Source organism: Cyanistes caeruleus, chromosome 1, assembly GCF_971803275.1.
Source record: "Cyanistes caeruleus chromosome 1, bCyaCae1.hap1.1, whole genome shotgun sequence".
NCBI classification, from domain to species: domain Eukaryota; kingdom Metazoa; phylum Chordata; class Aves; order Passeriformes; family Paridae; genus Cyanistes; species Cyanistes caeruleus.
In genome coordinates, this window is record NC_141701.1 from 5,680,880 (window position 1) to 5,697,980 (window position 17,101).

A 17,101-nucleotide genomic window follows, 5' to 3' on the forward strand; every position below is an offset into this window, starting at 1 on the left:
TGCTTAGCAGGGCTGGTGGGGAAAAGGTAGATGTCTGTAAACAAAAAAGAAATAAAAGAGGAGGTGAAAGTGCTCAGATTGGTCTCAGCAAAAGGATTTTCTGGGCACTGGAAATGTGTTGAGGAATTTGAATAGATCCACTTTTAGAATAACTAATTGGGATATGTCTGTCAGCTTCAAGGCTCAAAGTGCACATGAACCCCATCCTGCTTTCCATGGGTCATTTCATGGGAGAGATCCTTGCAGTGTATGGAAAGTTTCTTTTTAGCATCCATCTGTTTGCTACATGGAGCTTAACTCACATGCTTGTCTCTGGTTAAATCATGAAATCGTGTACTTGAGTTACAATGCTCTGAGCTTACAGACACCAAGAAAAATTACTCTATTTTCATCAGTGCAGGACAAAATAAGATCCTATGGATTTTTAGCTACGAACCAAGGACAGGAAGATTTGAGATGCAGTACTTCATTTCAGGTTTCATGTCAGTGTTGTATACAAGAGCTGTCTGAAGTTATATGAAATACAATTCAAAGTCTGTACAAATACAGCATTGAATTTCTGTGGCTCTGTATCTAAATTTGGGTTGTTGATGTACAAGAAAATTGAATTCAAGCTGGAAAGGTGAAAAATGCTATCAAAGTGACCCTGACTAATGCAACAGACTAGCTGTGACTGGTTTATTCCTCCTTGGAAAAAAACAAACAAACAAACAAACAAACCAGGCTGGAGAGATATGGCTGATCTTTATTAGTCTGTAGGAAAGGCAGACTGGGTGGATTGCTGTTTGAGCAAAGAACTTTAATGAGAAGAATCAGACCTTGAACAAGTTTGGATTGAAAACAGGAAAACTTTCAGCTGTAAGAGCAGTGAGTTTAGGGACAGTCTTACAGCTTGATTGGTGGAGTTAGAAGCCCTAACTGAGGTGTACCTCTGTCTTTTTAGGAAGATTTTCAATGCACAGTGAGCTCAGATTCTGGGTTTAATATCTCTTAGGCTCAATTTCCTGGCTTTCCTTGGGCAGTTTCTGATGGCTGGGACAGCATCCCATGAGAAATGCTTCTGGCTTTGTCTTGCTAGGGAAAGCTACCACAGTTTCTAAGTTCCAGGTGTGTCCTTGCTTCTGCAAGATCAAAGTTGCTATCAGAAAAATGTATGAGGTTGCTTCATTTGAAAGTGCCAGCCCAGTGAGTTAGGCTGGTGTAATTACCCTGATACAGCAATTCCAGCAAGTCTTCCCATAGCCAAAGCTGAACAACGTTGCAAAACTTTGACCTTCATGTTTTAGCTCAGCTCTTCTGTCTTCAGAGTACAAGGACAGATGTGCCTCAAAGTTAGTCCTGGCTCAGTGGAAAGCTGGACAGGGCAGGACCATTGGGCAATATATTTCCATTAACTTTCTTGGTTTCAGCTTCAAAAAATGCTTTCTCAATCAGAATTGAACTTCTTCCTTCGCAGAAGTTTTGATTGAATGATTTCAGCTTTTCAAAGATAATTGACAGTACACACTTTAAAATTTGTAAAGGATAACTGAGGCATCTCTCTTTGCTTGTATTTTCAAGCATAAGGTTTTTTGGGGGGAAAGAATAGCAAGGGAAATAAAAACCCATGTATGCTGGTAAAAGAAACTGAACCCAAAGCATTTGAGCATTAATATTCTTTATTTTTAATGAAATCCATGTACCGCATTCAATGAAATCTATAAATCCATTTGAATCACTGCTCAGCCTATATGTGATGGAGTGGGGGAAATTATGACAGATTCCACTGACTTTTGCTGTTAGATCATTGAAGCCAGGTTTCATTTAATAAAACTGCTGCAAAATTAGAGTGTCTGCAGGGAAAATAACCTTGGCCAAAACTGCCAAGTTTTGATTATGACAGCCAGATTCAGAATATATGTTTGGGGATGCTTTTCTTCAGAGAAGGATGCAATAAATGCTGTAACTGATGTAAAGAAGTCTATGACTGCAAAGTTCTAGAAGCAGGAAAACTTGTGTCATTCTGGCTAATTTCTTATTGTAGTCATTGAGGGACAGAGAACAACAAGCAAAGGAGAGGGAAGAGGAATTTTTGGTTCTTCCACTCTCGGCTGCTCACATGCCGACACAGAGACTTCCCTGGAAGAAGAGATTTTGTATCTGTTTAACTTTGTCTAGATCAGAGCTTTCTCTGTTTTAGTCAAAGTTTTGCCTCTAAATTGATTTGCTGGTGTGTTTTTCTAGCAGGGACTGAATCTAAGCACAGTGGGAATAACTAACCTTCCCTTTAGCTTCCCTTTAGGATGGGGACAGTCCTGGCTTTTGAGCAGGAGAAAGGAGAATCTGCTTAAAATACCATGGACCTATTAATATTTTTTAAAAGTTGGAGAAATACTCTTTTTTTTTTTAATCTTCTACATGAGAAAAATCTGCAGTAGAAACAGCACAAAATTGAAACAAACTCATGGCAAGTTGTCTGTGCTCTTGTGTGTCTCTTAGCTGAATAAAGGGGAAAGTTGTAGAAGGAAAAATGTGATTACTTCAGCGCAAACACAACTGAGCCTCTTTCCTGAGTGTCACCCCAAGTCTCTTGCTGGGTGTGCTGTGTTTTACCAGCCCAGCCCTGATGTCACATGGATTTATGAACATTTCTCTGTGACCTGCACTGGACAGTGACATCACAGCTTCAGAGGACGTGGGTGCTACGTCATTAATGATTTCAGTCACTCTGCTCTGTGCTGGCCTTTGGTAATATTTGTTTACTAGGGTTTTTGTTCAGATACAGCTTCTCAAGCCCAGTATCAGACTGAGAGCAGGATCCTGTTAACCCTGTGAAGACTCAGACCTGGTAGTTTGAAAAGAACTAACTCTTGGAATAAAGTGGAATCAGAAGTTTCTCATGCTTCTTTTTTATCATCACAGCATAGAAGAAACTGTGGTAGTTAAACCCATTAATTTTTGGTCTTATTAAAGACATGACTCCCTGTGCTTCTTCCTGATGTATTCCCACTGATCCCTCAGAGTGCTGCTTGGATCATCCTGCCAGCTCTGCAGGTGATGACTCCTTCATCCTCCCCCCTCATGGAGAAGACTCAGGTCATTGCCAATAAACTGAGCAACAAAAATCCGTTACAGAAAACTATTAGAATTGCCCAAGAATTCAATTTATAGAAGTGAATAAGGAAAAAAAGCTTATAGCAATCATATTCATGGAGTACAAAAAGCCTTTCTGATGTAAAGAAATGACAGCATCAGGAAAAGTTTGCTATGCAGTGAGGACATAGTGTTATAGTGATGGTCAGTCACATCTACATATGCAAAAAGGACAATATTTTGCAATCCAGATAACCATGATACCACAGTTCTGCAGCTAGAAGGGCTGTCCACAGCTCTAGCAAAGATCCTGAAAGTTTTTGAAGAGCAAGAATGATCTCAGGCAAGTACAACAAAGTGATCATATAAGGAGCTGCTTCTAAAGAGACAAAATCTAATCATATATGTACATGTGTACATGTTATAGAATGCCTCTTGTCTTTCTGGCCTCTCTCAGAGTCTTGTAGGACTCTGCCTCCAAGAGCTCTGTTTATAACTACTATTAACTAAGGAATGAAGCTGTGACTATCTCCAAGAAGGGTAAGGGAGTGAGAAATGATGGAAAGAAATGTGAGTGTTGGATTGAGGGCTACAAAAGAACAGTGTGATAAAAGGCAGCATAGAACAAGAAAAGTACAGGCTGTGTATCAAAAAAGAACTTCCTAATAGCTGGATCTACTGGGCAGGGCAACAATTTCCTAAGGGTGAGAGCAGAAACCCTGTTATTTCAATCATTTAAACAAAACTGGACAAAGCCCTGGAGAATATATTGTAAGGAACAATCATATGCCATCCCCTGGGAATGGATAACATGACCTGATAAAGTCTTTTCCTAGTGGTTGTGATGCTTCTCTTCAGATTGAAAACTTGTTCTGGGCATGATTTTCCTTGGGACTAGATATGATGTGAGCCTCAGGTCAGTCCTCTGATTGATTCAGAGAACCAAGAAGAGAGGAGGAAGGGGAGCAAAAGAGTGCAGGGAGAGTCAAAAATAGAGCTCATGGGAAAATATTGACTCAGAAGTCAACAGTCAACTGTGCCCAGCCAGAAATCCAGCACAAAGCTGCTGTTGGTTTTGGGAGGAGTCAGGAATGGTACACCAGACACAAATCTGATATACCAGAATCACTGCTGATTAAATGGTTGTCTCCTCATAGAAGTTGAGAGGTACCTCTCCTCTCTTTCCAGCCTCTTTTCTGAAGCAAAGGAAATTTTAGAGATGAGCTGAGATACTGTTCTATCTGTACAAGATGGACCGGTGAGTGTTGGCACCCTTGATTTCTTGGGAGGTGGTAAACCAGGAACAAAAACCAGGAAACTACCTCAGCTTCTCTCTTACCTTATTCAAAAGAATTTCCAGGGACTGCAGACATCTCCTGTCTAAGCAGTAAAAATAGAGGCTAAGTTCAACGAGAGGAGGTTTGAGATAATAAGATCTTCTCTGACAGATAGATGAGCAAGAAGATTGTGATTTCATGGGGCCATTTGAAGTTTTCCACTTTCTCTCATTTATTTTTCTAGTAAACCCCTTTATAGCATAAATTTTAAACAGAAAAAAAAAGGGAAATATTCATATTCAAAGGAAAAATAAACACAAGGAAACACAGAAGTCTCAAATATTTGTTGTTTTGGTTTTTTTTAAGCAACATCTTCCAAATTTTGTCTTTTGCTGGAAACAAGATGCTCCTTGATGAGCAGCAGTAGTCAAGCTTGGTTTCCTGTGAACTCAAAAACATGCCCAGTTCTCTTGAACCCTGATTTGAATCTTCATCCTTGAAGGTAGATGGATATTCCATCACAGACTGTTTAATAAGGTGATGGAGACATCTTATTCCTTCAGTTGTCTCCCTTGCCTCTGCATCTCACCTCACCTTACAGGACCTCCAGCTCCTGTTTCTTTCCAGTAACTGGCCAGGGAAGGAGCTGATCCCAGCTGTAGCTGAGCCTGCACTATGTGTGTTGATTTTTAGGCCCTTTTATGTGTATTCACAGATTGGCCAGATGGCAGGCCCAGCAGAACAGATCACTATCAAGTTCACATTACAGTTTCTTCTAAGTGGAGGAAATTGGTGAGCAGCTTCAAAGTTATCGTAGAGGGAAAACAGATGGGCAGAGATACGGATATAGATGGCTCATTCTTACCAAGAAATGAGAAAAACACAGGACTAATTAGAAAAAAGAAAGTTTTTTATGCCTTGGTTTAAACTCATAAACCTATTCCTTACTGCCACAACCCAGTGGGTATTTGAAAGAGCCAAATGTGACCAAATGTATGTTTTTGCATTATGCAGAAACAATAAAAGAGAGGAGCTGTGTCCTGCTGGGGTCTAAGTCCAGGAAGAATACAAGATCTTTCCCAGGGGGAGCAAAGAAATCCTCAGGTCTTTCCACCTGGGGGAGTGTTGAAACTACCTGGGCACAAGCTTCTGACAGGAGGAGTGGTGAATAAGCAGCACCTCCAACTGCTCTGCCCCAAGGAACTGAATTGATTTGTGTCCTCACCTCCCCGGGGAGGATCCAGCAGGGAAAAGGAGAGGTCATCCCTTGTGGTGGAGTCCAGGCAGGGAACGAGGAGGAAAAGTGCAGTCTAAGCAGTCAGAGAACCTCTGAAACACAATTCTCCAACGTGTCCCATGAGCATGGCATTACTGAGAGCCTTTTAGGGACTGAGACACATCACTTGTCGTGATCCTCTGAGAATCCAAAGGAAATCTCTTCAAGAGGGTCGACCTCTAACCCAGGTCTTATACCTGACTCTATTGCATGTGATCTCCAGCTGAAACCAGCCAAACCAGAAATCCTAAGTCCTACCCTGAATCAGAAATGAGCATGGCTGTGTTGCACTAAATTTCTGCCTTTGGATCCCTATAATTTCAGGCAGTGTGAGAAATATAACTGTCTTCCCAGGTGCCACCCACAGGAGGATTACCCAATATGCTGTTACAGCTGATAGCTTCAGTTCCTGCTCCATCAAGGCTGTAAAGCTCAGGACTGTGTTCCCAAGCAGTTGCCCAAGCACTCTTGGTACTTTTCCTATAGTTGAATCTTCCAATGGAAGATGCTTTAGCCACATCTGGTAATGGTCAGGGCTGGGAATTGATGCCAACAGGCATTTTGAGTGATGCAGAGCATTCACCATGCCAATATTTACTGCAACTTAGTGTGGCTGGAAGAGAAGCCATGGGAAAAATGCTATCACTAATGCTCCAGAGCGGGAGGTTCAGGTTCCATAAGGAAGGAGAGAATGTGGGATGGCTGCAGACCAGAATAGTAGAGGGAGTGAAGAGATGTGGCAGCAGTAGTTATCAGTCTCATCAGTTTTGGATGAGTCCTTCAGGTCTGCTGCTGGCTGTGCTGACAGGCAGTAGGTTCAGCATCCCTGGTGAGCTTACAGGAACCACTGCTCAGAGGCAGATCCTGGGGCCAAACACTTGTCTGTCCTGATTCATGATGTGCATGAGTGGCCTTCCATCTGCAAGACTGGCTTTGGCTGTTTCTTCACCTGCTGCTCAGCAGATCCCAGAGATCCCAGAGAGAAGCCATTTCTTCCTTTTCCTCCTCATTTCCTTGCTTCATACTGCCTGTGCCTGCCTCTCCCATCAGAGCTGCTTTTGAAGCTGTTTTCCCTGAACATCTTGGAAGTTTGATTTCAAGATCAAGAAGAAAAGCAGTCTGTCCTTTTGGTGGGGAGAAAAAAAATCCGTGGAAGCCTGTTGCATCCCTGACACCCAGAATAGGAGATCTTCTGCAGGTTTGATATAAAACAAAGCAGTGAGTGCAGTCTCCAAGGTGGCCTGACCTTACTTCAGCAGGACATGGAAGCAGTTGTAACAGACCAGGGATGAGCCAGGATGAGAGGCCATGACAAGCTTGTGGAGAGATTTAGGATGTGAGGTTGCATTTGGGCATGTTAGATTCTTTCTGCTCTCCTATGATGTCCCTGTCTTCACAACAGGAGATGATATTATCATGTATTGCTATGTGTTCCTATAGAGAGATGTGCAAAACTAAGAGAGATTCAGCTGAAGTCTACAGTGAGATCAACCAACAAGGGAATAAAAGAAAAAAAGAGGTCCTGGAGATGTTTGAGGAGAAAGGCAGCAGGATTCAGGGAGAGGCCAGATATGGGACAGCGCAGAGGGAGCAGTCAGCAGTGCCCATGTGCCAGGCGGGTGGTGTAATTACCCAGCAGCTCTCATCCAGGTAATAGCAGCTCTTGATTACCTTACAGGAGAAAGTCGTTGTCCTGGTGAATGAGTTACTACCATTTAGTTAGATGTAGTATCTCCCTGATCCCGCCTGAAAATATCTTTCATCAGCACCACATGTTGTTTCTTCTCCCTGCTGAAAGCTGAAAGCACGAATAGCAAATCCAGCAGAGACAGCCTGATCCTTGTGGCAGCTTCTCTGACGTAGATGAACCTCTGAAGTGAAGTGTGTGACATCATGAAGATGTTTTAATCTGAATTACACTTGCCCATCTGAAGAGCAGGTGCCATTATCTTCTCTTCATTATCTCCTGGCTTGGGCTGCTGCCAGCATGAGTAAGAAGGGTTTGAGTCACAGGGATGGAGAAGTTAATTCCTTTCTGGGGACTGTTGTCAGGGATGACCTGGCCCAAATGCCCATCATGAGGATGAATGATGTTTAGATGAATGAGGGGAGAAACCTCCTCCTAAGAGAAATAAATTATCTCTCATGAATAATGTAGAGCATTGCTTTGAGATTCAAGACATCTAAGACTTGTTGCACCTTGAACACAGATGTGAATGAGGCTCAGCTGCTCTGCAGATACACTCTGGCCTGAGCATGACCTATAAATAACTCACCACTGCCACAGTTTTTATTTCTTAGCACTGGCCATGTGCCAGTGCACATCTAGAGACAAACCTCTCTCAATCTCTGACAGAGCCCAGTGTAGAAAAACACTCAGAAAACACATGTAGGCTCTATCTGTGCTGCTTTGTGAAGCAGGACCTGTATTTTGTAGGACACAGAAGCCAACAGAGATGACACACTGAGTGACAGAAATAGATAAACACCTGCTGCACCAAGAGGGTGCTGAGTTCCAGTGGATCTGGCCAGTGTTAACCTCCATGTTAGACCAGGCATAGACTTTGCCTAGGACAGTGCTGATTATTCCAGAGGAAAGCCATAAAGGGCTGGGATGATGGTAGAGTGTGGACATCATGGGCTGGTGGTGGAACTCATCCTCAGAATCACAGAATCATTAAGGTTGTAAAAGACTTTTAAAATCAAGTCCAACAGTCAACCCAGCACCAAGACCATGGTTACCATTAAACCATGTCCTCAAGTGCCAAATTCTCATGTTTTCTGAACACTCGACTGCTTCCCTGGGGAATCTGTTCCAATGCTTTACATTCTTTAATGAAAATTTCCCCCCTAATATCTAACCTTAAGCACTTCTGGCAGAACTTGAGCCAGTTTAGTTTGCTAGAGTAGATACTGCCTTGCAGTGCTGGGGATGGCTGCTATGTAGATGCAACACATTGAATATATTCAGGATTTTTAGATTTACTCACTCTGAGCAGTCTGTATCATTACAATAGCATGAATTTGTTTAAGACTCTTTTTGCCCGAGAAGCAAAGTGTTATTTCAGGGAATTTGTGTTGGAGGACAGGACAGATGTTACAGACCTGTCTGTACCCTGCAGCTGAGTGTGGTGCAGAAGTCACTGATGTAGATCTGAGCAAGCTGCTGTGTCCACATGAGGCTGCAAAATGTCAGAGATGCTTGCTTGGGGCCTGAATGCAACATGGCATTTTTGTGGATAAAAGGTCTATAAAATCATGAGTGACACAAAGAAGGGGAAGGGGGAACAATTGTTCCTGGTCTCTTCCAAAGAGGAGGAGACACCATTGCCATCAAATGATAGTAATGAAAGGGAAGTAAAGGAGAAATGGCTTTTTTTTTAGAGAACACATAGTTGTTCTATGAACCTCCTTGCCACAGGATGTTAAAGATACTGAAGGGACAATGCCCAAGCTCATGGAAGAGAAACCCATTTTGTGTTACTAAACCAGCAAAAACTGGCTTAGGAAATCCCTGAGCACCAAATAATGAATCTGGGTAGATGAATTCTTGGGGGAAAACTCACATGTAATTATAGCATATAGCATATAGCATATAGCATATGTGCTCTTCCTCAGCCAGCTTGTGGTCGCTGTTGGATTCAGAATAGCTGTGCACAGAGTTCCTCTGCTTTTTCTGTCTGTGGGCTGGTACACCAGAACAGTATCCTGGTGTTATGGGATTATCCCCAGCTGGACCTCATAGAGATTGTAGTGAGTAGTTTCTCTCTCTGTCTTGTCTGAAAGGCACCACAGAAAAATAAGCATTGAAGAAGGCTCTAAGTGTGTTTTTTCCTCAGACCTTTATAGCTACACTCTGGCAAATGAGAAAACAGAATTCCATTTTTCTTCTAGAATTACATGTAGGTGCACATGTTCTTTGAGAGTTTTTCATCAGAGAATGGCCAAGGCCTGAAAAAACCAAAGGCAGGGAAGACCCCAACAGAGTACTGATTTCGTGCCAGCCCTTACAGTGTGGCTGCTTGCTTCCCTTGCCTACACCTTCCTGCAGATCTGCTTGGTGTCTGTAGCCCAGCTGTTCCATGACTGGAAGGAGATGGATTTTGTGGTGTATTGGTGCTTCACAGTCCAGAACTGGAGTAACACTGAAATATGACATTTCTTTGTGCCAAGAGAGTCTTCTTGGTGCCAATTCAGATGAGCTCTGTCTTGAAAGCCTAAGCAGCTGGGAGGCATTTGGAAAGTGAGGGAGAGTACTGATGACATTTCTTCCAATCAGGGTGAGAGTTATTTAGATTTTCCTTGATCATTCAAATGATATGTCATTGAACACCAGACAAAACTGCCTGCTGTGGTCACACTGCTGTATTGTGGTACCTCAGCAAACCAGTTACTACATTAGTGTAGGATGGGCAGTGTTTGCTTAGGTGTGGTCCAGGGTAAAGCTCCATCTACACCTTTCTCCCTCTTCCTCTGTGGCTTGTTAAGGGATGCATTTCCTGTACCCAATGCTAAGGTCTTCTGTTCAGTCTTTCTTCTTCACCACAGAAGAGAGAGAAGCCCTGATGTCATCATTAACATTTTTGTTTTCCTTTAGGCCTTCTGTTTCTTAATGATGACACAAAGTCATCTCTTTATACTCTGCTAGAGGGCAATGACATTTGTGTAGAGGAGATCAGGGAGAATTTTGGTAGCTGGAATCTGCTGCCAAGGCAGTTGCTTCTGCTTCTGCCTTTACTTGATGCAAGTCAAACCCAACTACCTGGAGACTGACTCTGTCACCTGTGTCCTTTCCCAGCACTATTGCTCCTTTGTGCCTCTCTTCCTCTGGCAATTATTCACCTTTCCCTGTTTCCCAGAGGCAGTCTCTTATGTTAAGAAGACAGAGGTTTGTTTTAGATTTGAAAAATAGTGAATTTCAGAAAACATGGACTGCTGCAGTTTGCTTTCCATGTAATACTCTGTTCAGTGCTGCATAGATCCTGAAATGCATACGGAATGGAGAGTTAGGTCTGAGGTGTATTTTCACACCCCTCACTTCAGAGTGTTTAAGGCAATGTTTAAGTCTACTCCTTAAAATCATGTTGTATAGGATAAATATGTGACTAATCCTTTATACATTAATCTATTTATAGAGTCTTATTCCAGATTCATGAATAACAATTCTGTTAAAGTTCTGTAAAGAAATCTGTTTCTTTACCCCAGATTCATGGTAAAAATACAGTAAGAGACATTTATCTAATATTGTGGAATGTCACTATGACTTGGGGCTGAATAGAAGTCAGAATTTCTGGATTTTCTATCTACCTATGTGAATTGGAGGGAAAGTAAAGCCTGCTTTACTTTTACTCTGGTGTCTGTGCTTCCTTATCTGTAAAACAAGGATACAGATATATTTGTATCTTATGGGATATACAATTACAAAGTCTGGGACAAATTTTAGAAATTCAACTGTGAGATAGCATGTAAGCACATAATATGAATGTTTTATGATGTCCCTAAAACTGTTTCTTGGGGATATCTTTAATGAGAATGATATAGGGAGATCAAAAGAAACCTTTTTTCACCCCAAATATTTTTTTAGAACCCAAAGTAAAAGTTGTTTCCACCAACTGCCATCTCTTCAGCCATCTGGAAAATCACATTTTCTGAAGCTTTCCTTCTCTTTGTCATCTGTAACTAAAGCTATAAAATAGGAAGATGTCCCTGGTTTAATTAACACCCCTGTAGTTCAAAAGCTGATCTTAGTAATGAGAGGCAATTATAGCCTTTATTGAGGGATAGTCAGGTGGAACTAACCCAGCAACAATCTGGTGAAGAAACTTCGCTTTCCAGGTAATTTGGAAACTGCTTTTTATGATGAACAGACTACCTGGCTCAATATAACAGGTGAATATCTTTCCTTTATAACCTGAAAAAGAACCTCCTATTTTGAGTTTTGTGCTTCAGTTGTAAATTGGTTTTTACAATCCATCCATCAACAAATATCAACTGACCTAAGAATAAACCTTTTGCTTTTTGAAGGGGATTCTTGCTGGTTTTCTTGTTTTATTTTCCTTGTCTACTCTTGGTTTACATTTTGAAGGTTGTCTCGTGTTCATATTTTAGTTCTAGTAAAAGTGCAGACTCTGAGATGCAGCCCCATCCTAAGAGGAAGGCAGAATTCTGGGTTCTGCACCTCAACACTGGTGTGGCAGAGCTACAGAAGGTCCAAAGAAGGATATGGAAATGATCAAGGAAATGTGACTTCTGCTCTATGAGTTTAAAAGACTGTAGCTTCAGTTTAGACAGGAAAAAGCTGAGAGCAGAGATAAAGCTGAGCTTAGCTGAAAACATGAGGGTGGTAGATAAGGAAGATTTAGAACTTCAATTCTGTAACTAAGGTGTTCTAGCTGAAACAAGGAGATAGCCTTGAAATTAAAATGTACCTTTTTGCACAGCAGATAGTGAACTTCTGGAATTTGTTGCCACAGGATATTGAGAAGATGTGCAGTTTCAAAAAAGAAATAGACAAATTCAGAGCAGCAGGTCAATGACCTGAGTTTAAAGGTGATGGGCAGGGCTCCTCAGTGGTCCTGCCTCAGTGGTATCTCATGCCAGGTCTGTCCTCCAGCTTCAGATCTGTGAGAGTGTGGGTCTACTGAACACCCTGTGTTTTATCTGCCAGTCACCTATGGGTATCCTGATATCTCAGGGATCTAGAATAAAGCTAGAGGATTCTTTCTGGAAAACTGAATTAAATTCTCAATATCTCCAAGGCATCTATACTGGAGACAGTCACTCAAGGTTACTATCATGATTAGGATGTCTTCATTTGGCTGTTTACAGGTAGTTCTCTGCCAGTGCTGTGGGTGTCTAAGTTTGGAGTCAACAGATGTCTAGTCAGTCTAATGGGGACCTAATGAACATGATCAATGAACAGTTAGAACTGTCATTTCATCTTGCCAGAATTGGGATGGTCAGTGAAATAACTCACTACTGCCTGTTTTCTTAGACTTATTGTTGACTATAATGGGAGTTTGGACACATAGAACACATGCAGATACATAAATGTAGGTATGTTAATCTTGAACAGAGTTCTGCCCCAAGATTTCTATTACAATGATTGAAGAGAAATAGTTGCCTCCTGAGAATAACTCACTGACCTGTTTTAGACACCTCTGTGTACACAACAGGAACTGCTCTTGTGAAGTATGTAGCTCTAGTCACCGACTGTAAAGGGAGTCTAGGTGGTGGTAGCCACATGGTGAATGGACACAATGGCCAAGTGGGTCCCAGCCATCTCATTTTGGAGACTTTGGTACATTCTCTCAAAATCTCAGCTGTAAGAAATGTAGATATTTTAAAGCAATGTAATCTGAGCAGCTGTAATTAAAATATCTAAACAGCCTCCTGCTTATGGTTTGATTTAGAATAAAGGCTTAGCCATGATTTTACCATCTGAAAACTATGCTGTGAAATGTGGTACATCCTCTGTCCTTGGATTAGTTTAACATCCTGATGAAATTGCCTTTGCCATACTAACTGTCAAAGCTGTAAAACTATGGCACAAGCTGGTAAATTGTTTTTCCTTCCAGTAAGTAAAGATAGAACGGGCATTTAAATTTAAATCCCTAAATTCCTCTGGTGTTCCAGCAATGAGTCACTTTCATTAGGTGTCTAGGAGGAAGGTTTATTCAGTATGGGGGAGTTTGAAAAGGAATTTCTTCGGCTGGAGGGCCTGTGGATGTTGTTAACTCCATTCTGTCAGCAGACACAAAATTTGGATGCCATCACTGTACTCTGGTTTTGGGACAGAGCAACACCAACTACTCTCAAAAACACTCTGGGAAAGTCCATCTGTTTCCAGAGTTTCCGCTATTGCCTGTGACAATAGGACAGACATGAAATTTCTTCAGATAATCCATGTGATATAACCTTGTTTAGGAGACTCAGTGTTGTTTGGAGTAGAATGGGTTGTGCATTCTTTCACCTTTCCCCCTTTTGCCTGAATGTTGTTATTCTGTGCCTTATTTACTGCAGACACAGGGTGTGGGTGAGGAGATACGGGAAGACCGTGACTGCAGGGTCCCTGCAGCTTTGGATCTGGCAGTGGCGTCAGAGCGATTTGGGTGGTTTGCACGGTGGGGGAGCCGTGGCCACCGCCTGCCCTGCTGACTGTCCTGTGTTTCCATCCCCCTTGCCAGGTTACGGACACGCTGCCCCAGGGACGGACGCGGGGAAGGCCTTCTGCATGTTCTACGCAGTCCTGGGGATCCCACTGACACTCGTCATGTTCCAGAGCCTGGGCGAGCGCATGAACACCTTCGTCAAGTACCTCTTGAAACGCATCAAAAAGTGCTGTGGCATGAGGAGCACCGAGGTCTCCATGGAAAACATGGTCACTGTGGGTTTCTTCTCCTGCATGGGGACACTCTGCATTGGAGCAGCAGCCTTTTCCCAGTATGAGGAATGGAGCTTTTTCCATGCTTACTATTACTGCTTTATAACATTGACTACGATAGGGTTTGGAGACTATGTGGCCCTGCAGACCAAAGGGGCCCTTCAAAAGAAGCCTCTCTACGTGGCTTTTAGCTTTATGTACATTCTAGTGGGGTTGACAGTCATTGGGGCATTTCTAAATCTGGTTGTTCTCAGGTTCTTGACCATGAACAGTGAGGATGAGAGGAGGGATGCCGAGGAACGGGCGTCCCTGGCAGGGAACCGCAACAGCATGATTATCCACATCCAAGAGGACTCCCAGCATGGTCGGCCACGGTACAAGGCCGAAGTAACAGACCTTCAGTCAGTTTGTTCCTGCATGTGTTACAGGTCCCACGAGTACACCAGCCGGGTGGTGTCCCACCAAAATTCGTTCAGCTCGAAGCTGAACCCCCAGTACTTTCACTCCATCTCTTACAAGATAGAGGAGATCTCGCCAAGCACATTAAAAAACAGCCTTTTCCCATCTCCTGTCAGCTCCATCTCACCTGGGTTGCACAGCTTTACAGATAACCACAGGCTGATGAAACGGCGAAAGTCCATTTAAAGGGATTTGTCTTATTTTGCTTTCCTTGTTTTTTCCCAGTCCTTTGTTGTTTTGGGTTTTTTGTTCCTTGAGTGAGACGGAGCGAGGCCAAAGGGAGTAGAGCAAGCCAGTCCTCCTCTGAGACTCAGCTCTTGAGCATGAAGCATGGATTATTACTGTTCCAGCAAAGTATGCCTTACATTACCCCCTTGGTGGATGTCAGAGGATTCAAGGTGACGTGAAGTGGGTACCAAATCCAAAGTTGCACACACAGCTGGGAGCCTTCATGTGCCACTGGCACTCCTGACCTAACAAACTTTTTTCCTCACGAGCAGGTTGCAGTGTGTGTCCGTGTGCCTGTGTGAGTGCCGGGTGTGTGTGCGTGTGTGTGCGCGTGCAATTCCACAATCAGTGCCATGTGACAAAAATTAAAGCATCAGGTATTATTTTTTCTTTTGCCCTTGAAGCAATTGTGTTCCAGCCTGCTTTTTTAGATTGCTTCCAAAAGGAGCGGGGAGGGTGGGAGGGGAGCCAATTTGTTTTGAATTTTTTTTTCTTTTGCCAAGACAAGCATGCGCCATAAGCAGTCAATATACCAGGTGTATCATGGTAAATTTTTTAATGCTAGATTTTAGATTGTATTAACATTTAAAAAAAGGCAGGAGAAGATGGATCATTTTAGCTTGCCAGTTCAAAATTACAAAAAAAAAAAAAAATAAAGCATGCACTTTTTAAAACTGGTATGCATAATAAAAACACAAGAAAAACTAGCAATGGTATTAATAATCAAAAGCAAATAATCATATTAATTTAACTATTTTTAATTTTATAATTTTCAAGTGTTCCAACAATTTACAAGCAGAATTTCTAGGCTAAATTGGGACAATTGTTGGAACAGAAGAGTGTATTTTGTTATTTTAATTTTATTTATAAATTATTATTATTATTATTATTATTATTATTATTATTATTATTATTATTATTATTATTATTATTATTATTTTGTGCAGTAATTACCTGCATGAATAGGATTTATATTTTTTTTTTGATTGCTTGGTTAAGATGGGTATAAATAGGAGGATGTATATTTTTTCTTATATAATAGTGACAGGGCATTCCTTGTTTTAAATAAAAAAATAAAGATGATTGTCTCTAAATGCTTTTGATTTGTAAATAATGGAAAGCCTTTGTTGGTCTCAGGAAGAATTCAAGGGACAGTATCTTGTGTTTGGCTCACTGGGAACTTGTGAGATTAGATGTGATATTGCTTTTTTTGCTAGGCAAAGGCAAAATGCATTTAGCAGTAACAGGCAAAAATAGCTTTACTCCAGTGTTTGGAAGGTAACAGCGGGAGCAGTTGTGCTGGCAAGTTGTAGTGGAGGATGTTGAGACCATGTCACAGAGTTGTTCCTTGGACATTGTCCATCTCTCAGTTGTTCATCTGGACCAAACAGACTTTACAGAACTTAATTAGAGGCCTAATCCAGCTCCCTTTTAAGCAAATAGGAATTTTCAGTGATTACATGGGATTTAGTGCTTTTGGAGAATTATCTTTGATTTTACAAGGGTAGGACTGGGAGTTTTATGAACCCGCACCTTTGTCTCTGATTTAATTCTATCTTTTAAATCACTTTCTGTGTTAATTTGCCATAAAAAAAACCCATTTCTTTTTGGCACTAATCACCTCCTGCTGATTCTACCATTTTGTGCTCTCAGTGTAAAAGCAATAATCCTTTTTTTATCCTTAAAACTAGATGGTGTGTGCCCAGCTCTGAACTCTGTGTGCTGATGGATGTTGATACCCTCTCAAAGAGGCATCTATAGAGATCTGTTTATAGGGAGAAATAAGGAGTGTCATTCTTCCTCTGATGTCTTCACCTTGGCTTTAAATTATTAACTATCAAACATGCTCATGTTCTCCACACCTGTCTTTCCATAAGTAAATGACAAGCAAGTTATCCATGACTTTGACTCTGTTCAAGCTTCCTTTGGGTGTAGAATTGCTGTGGCATGAAGTCCTCCATTAAGAGTGGTGAAGAGCCAACAGGATTCTTAATGAGGATGGATGAGGATGGACTTTTTCAGGGTAATGTGTGGGGCATTCTGGGTGCATCAATGCTGTGCTGCCAGTACCATGTCCTAGGGCAAATGCTGATGGCAGAAGGATCGAAGCAAGAATACCTAAAAAAGTAGTTTCAGGATGTGTTAAACCACCTCAGTGTTTGCCACCTCAAAGCTGCTTCCCCTGACAGCCCAGGTTCACGGTGCTCTCCAAATTCACTTTTTTTCATCTTTGCTTGTTATCCCAGAAGTTCAAATAAATGTATGTCTCTTTTCCTGCTATGGAGATAAGAATTATGCATGGAATATGCACCTCTGTATCAAGTACAGCTCATGTATCATGTACATGGGTGTTCACTGGAGAGAAGCAGGAAAATTTTGGTGTTTTGCAGAATTGCAGTTGAGTTC

General features: G+C 41.8%; 1 protein-coding gene across 1 annotated transcript in view; it reads left to right on the forward strand.

The window, feature by feature from the left end:
• The window catches only part of KCNK9 (potassium two pore domain channel subfamily K member 9), an 89,283-nt gene extending 74,141 nt beyond the window's left edge, over window positions 1-15,142 (forward strand). Inside the window, exon 2 of the mRNA XM_023921573.2 lies at window positions 13,812-15,142. Coding sequence (XP_023777341.2) covers window positions 13,812-14,653 — 842 coding nt within the window. The 3' untranslated portion in view covers window positions 14,654-15,142. The remainder of the gene's footprint in view (window positions 1-13,811) is intronic.
• The last annotated feature ends 1,959 nt before the right edge of the window (window positions 15,143-17,101 follow it).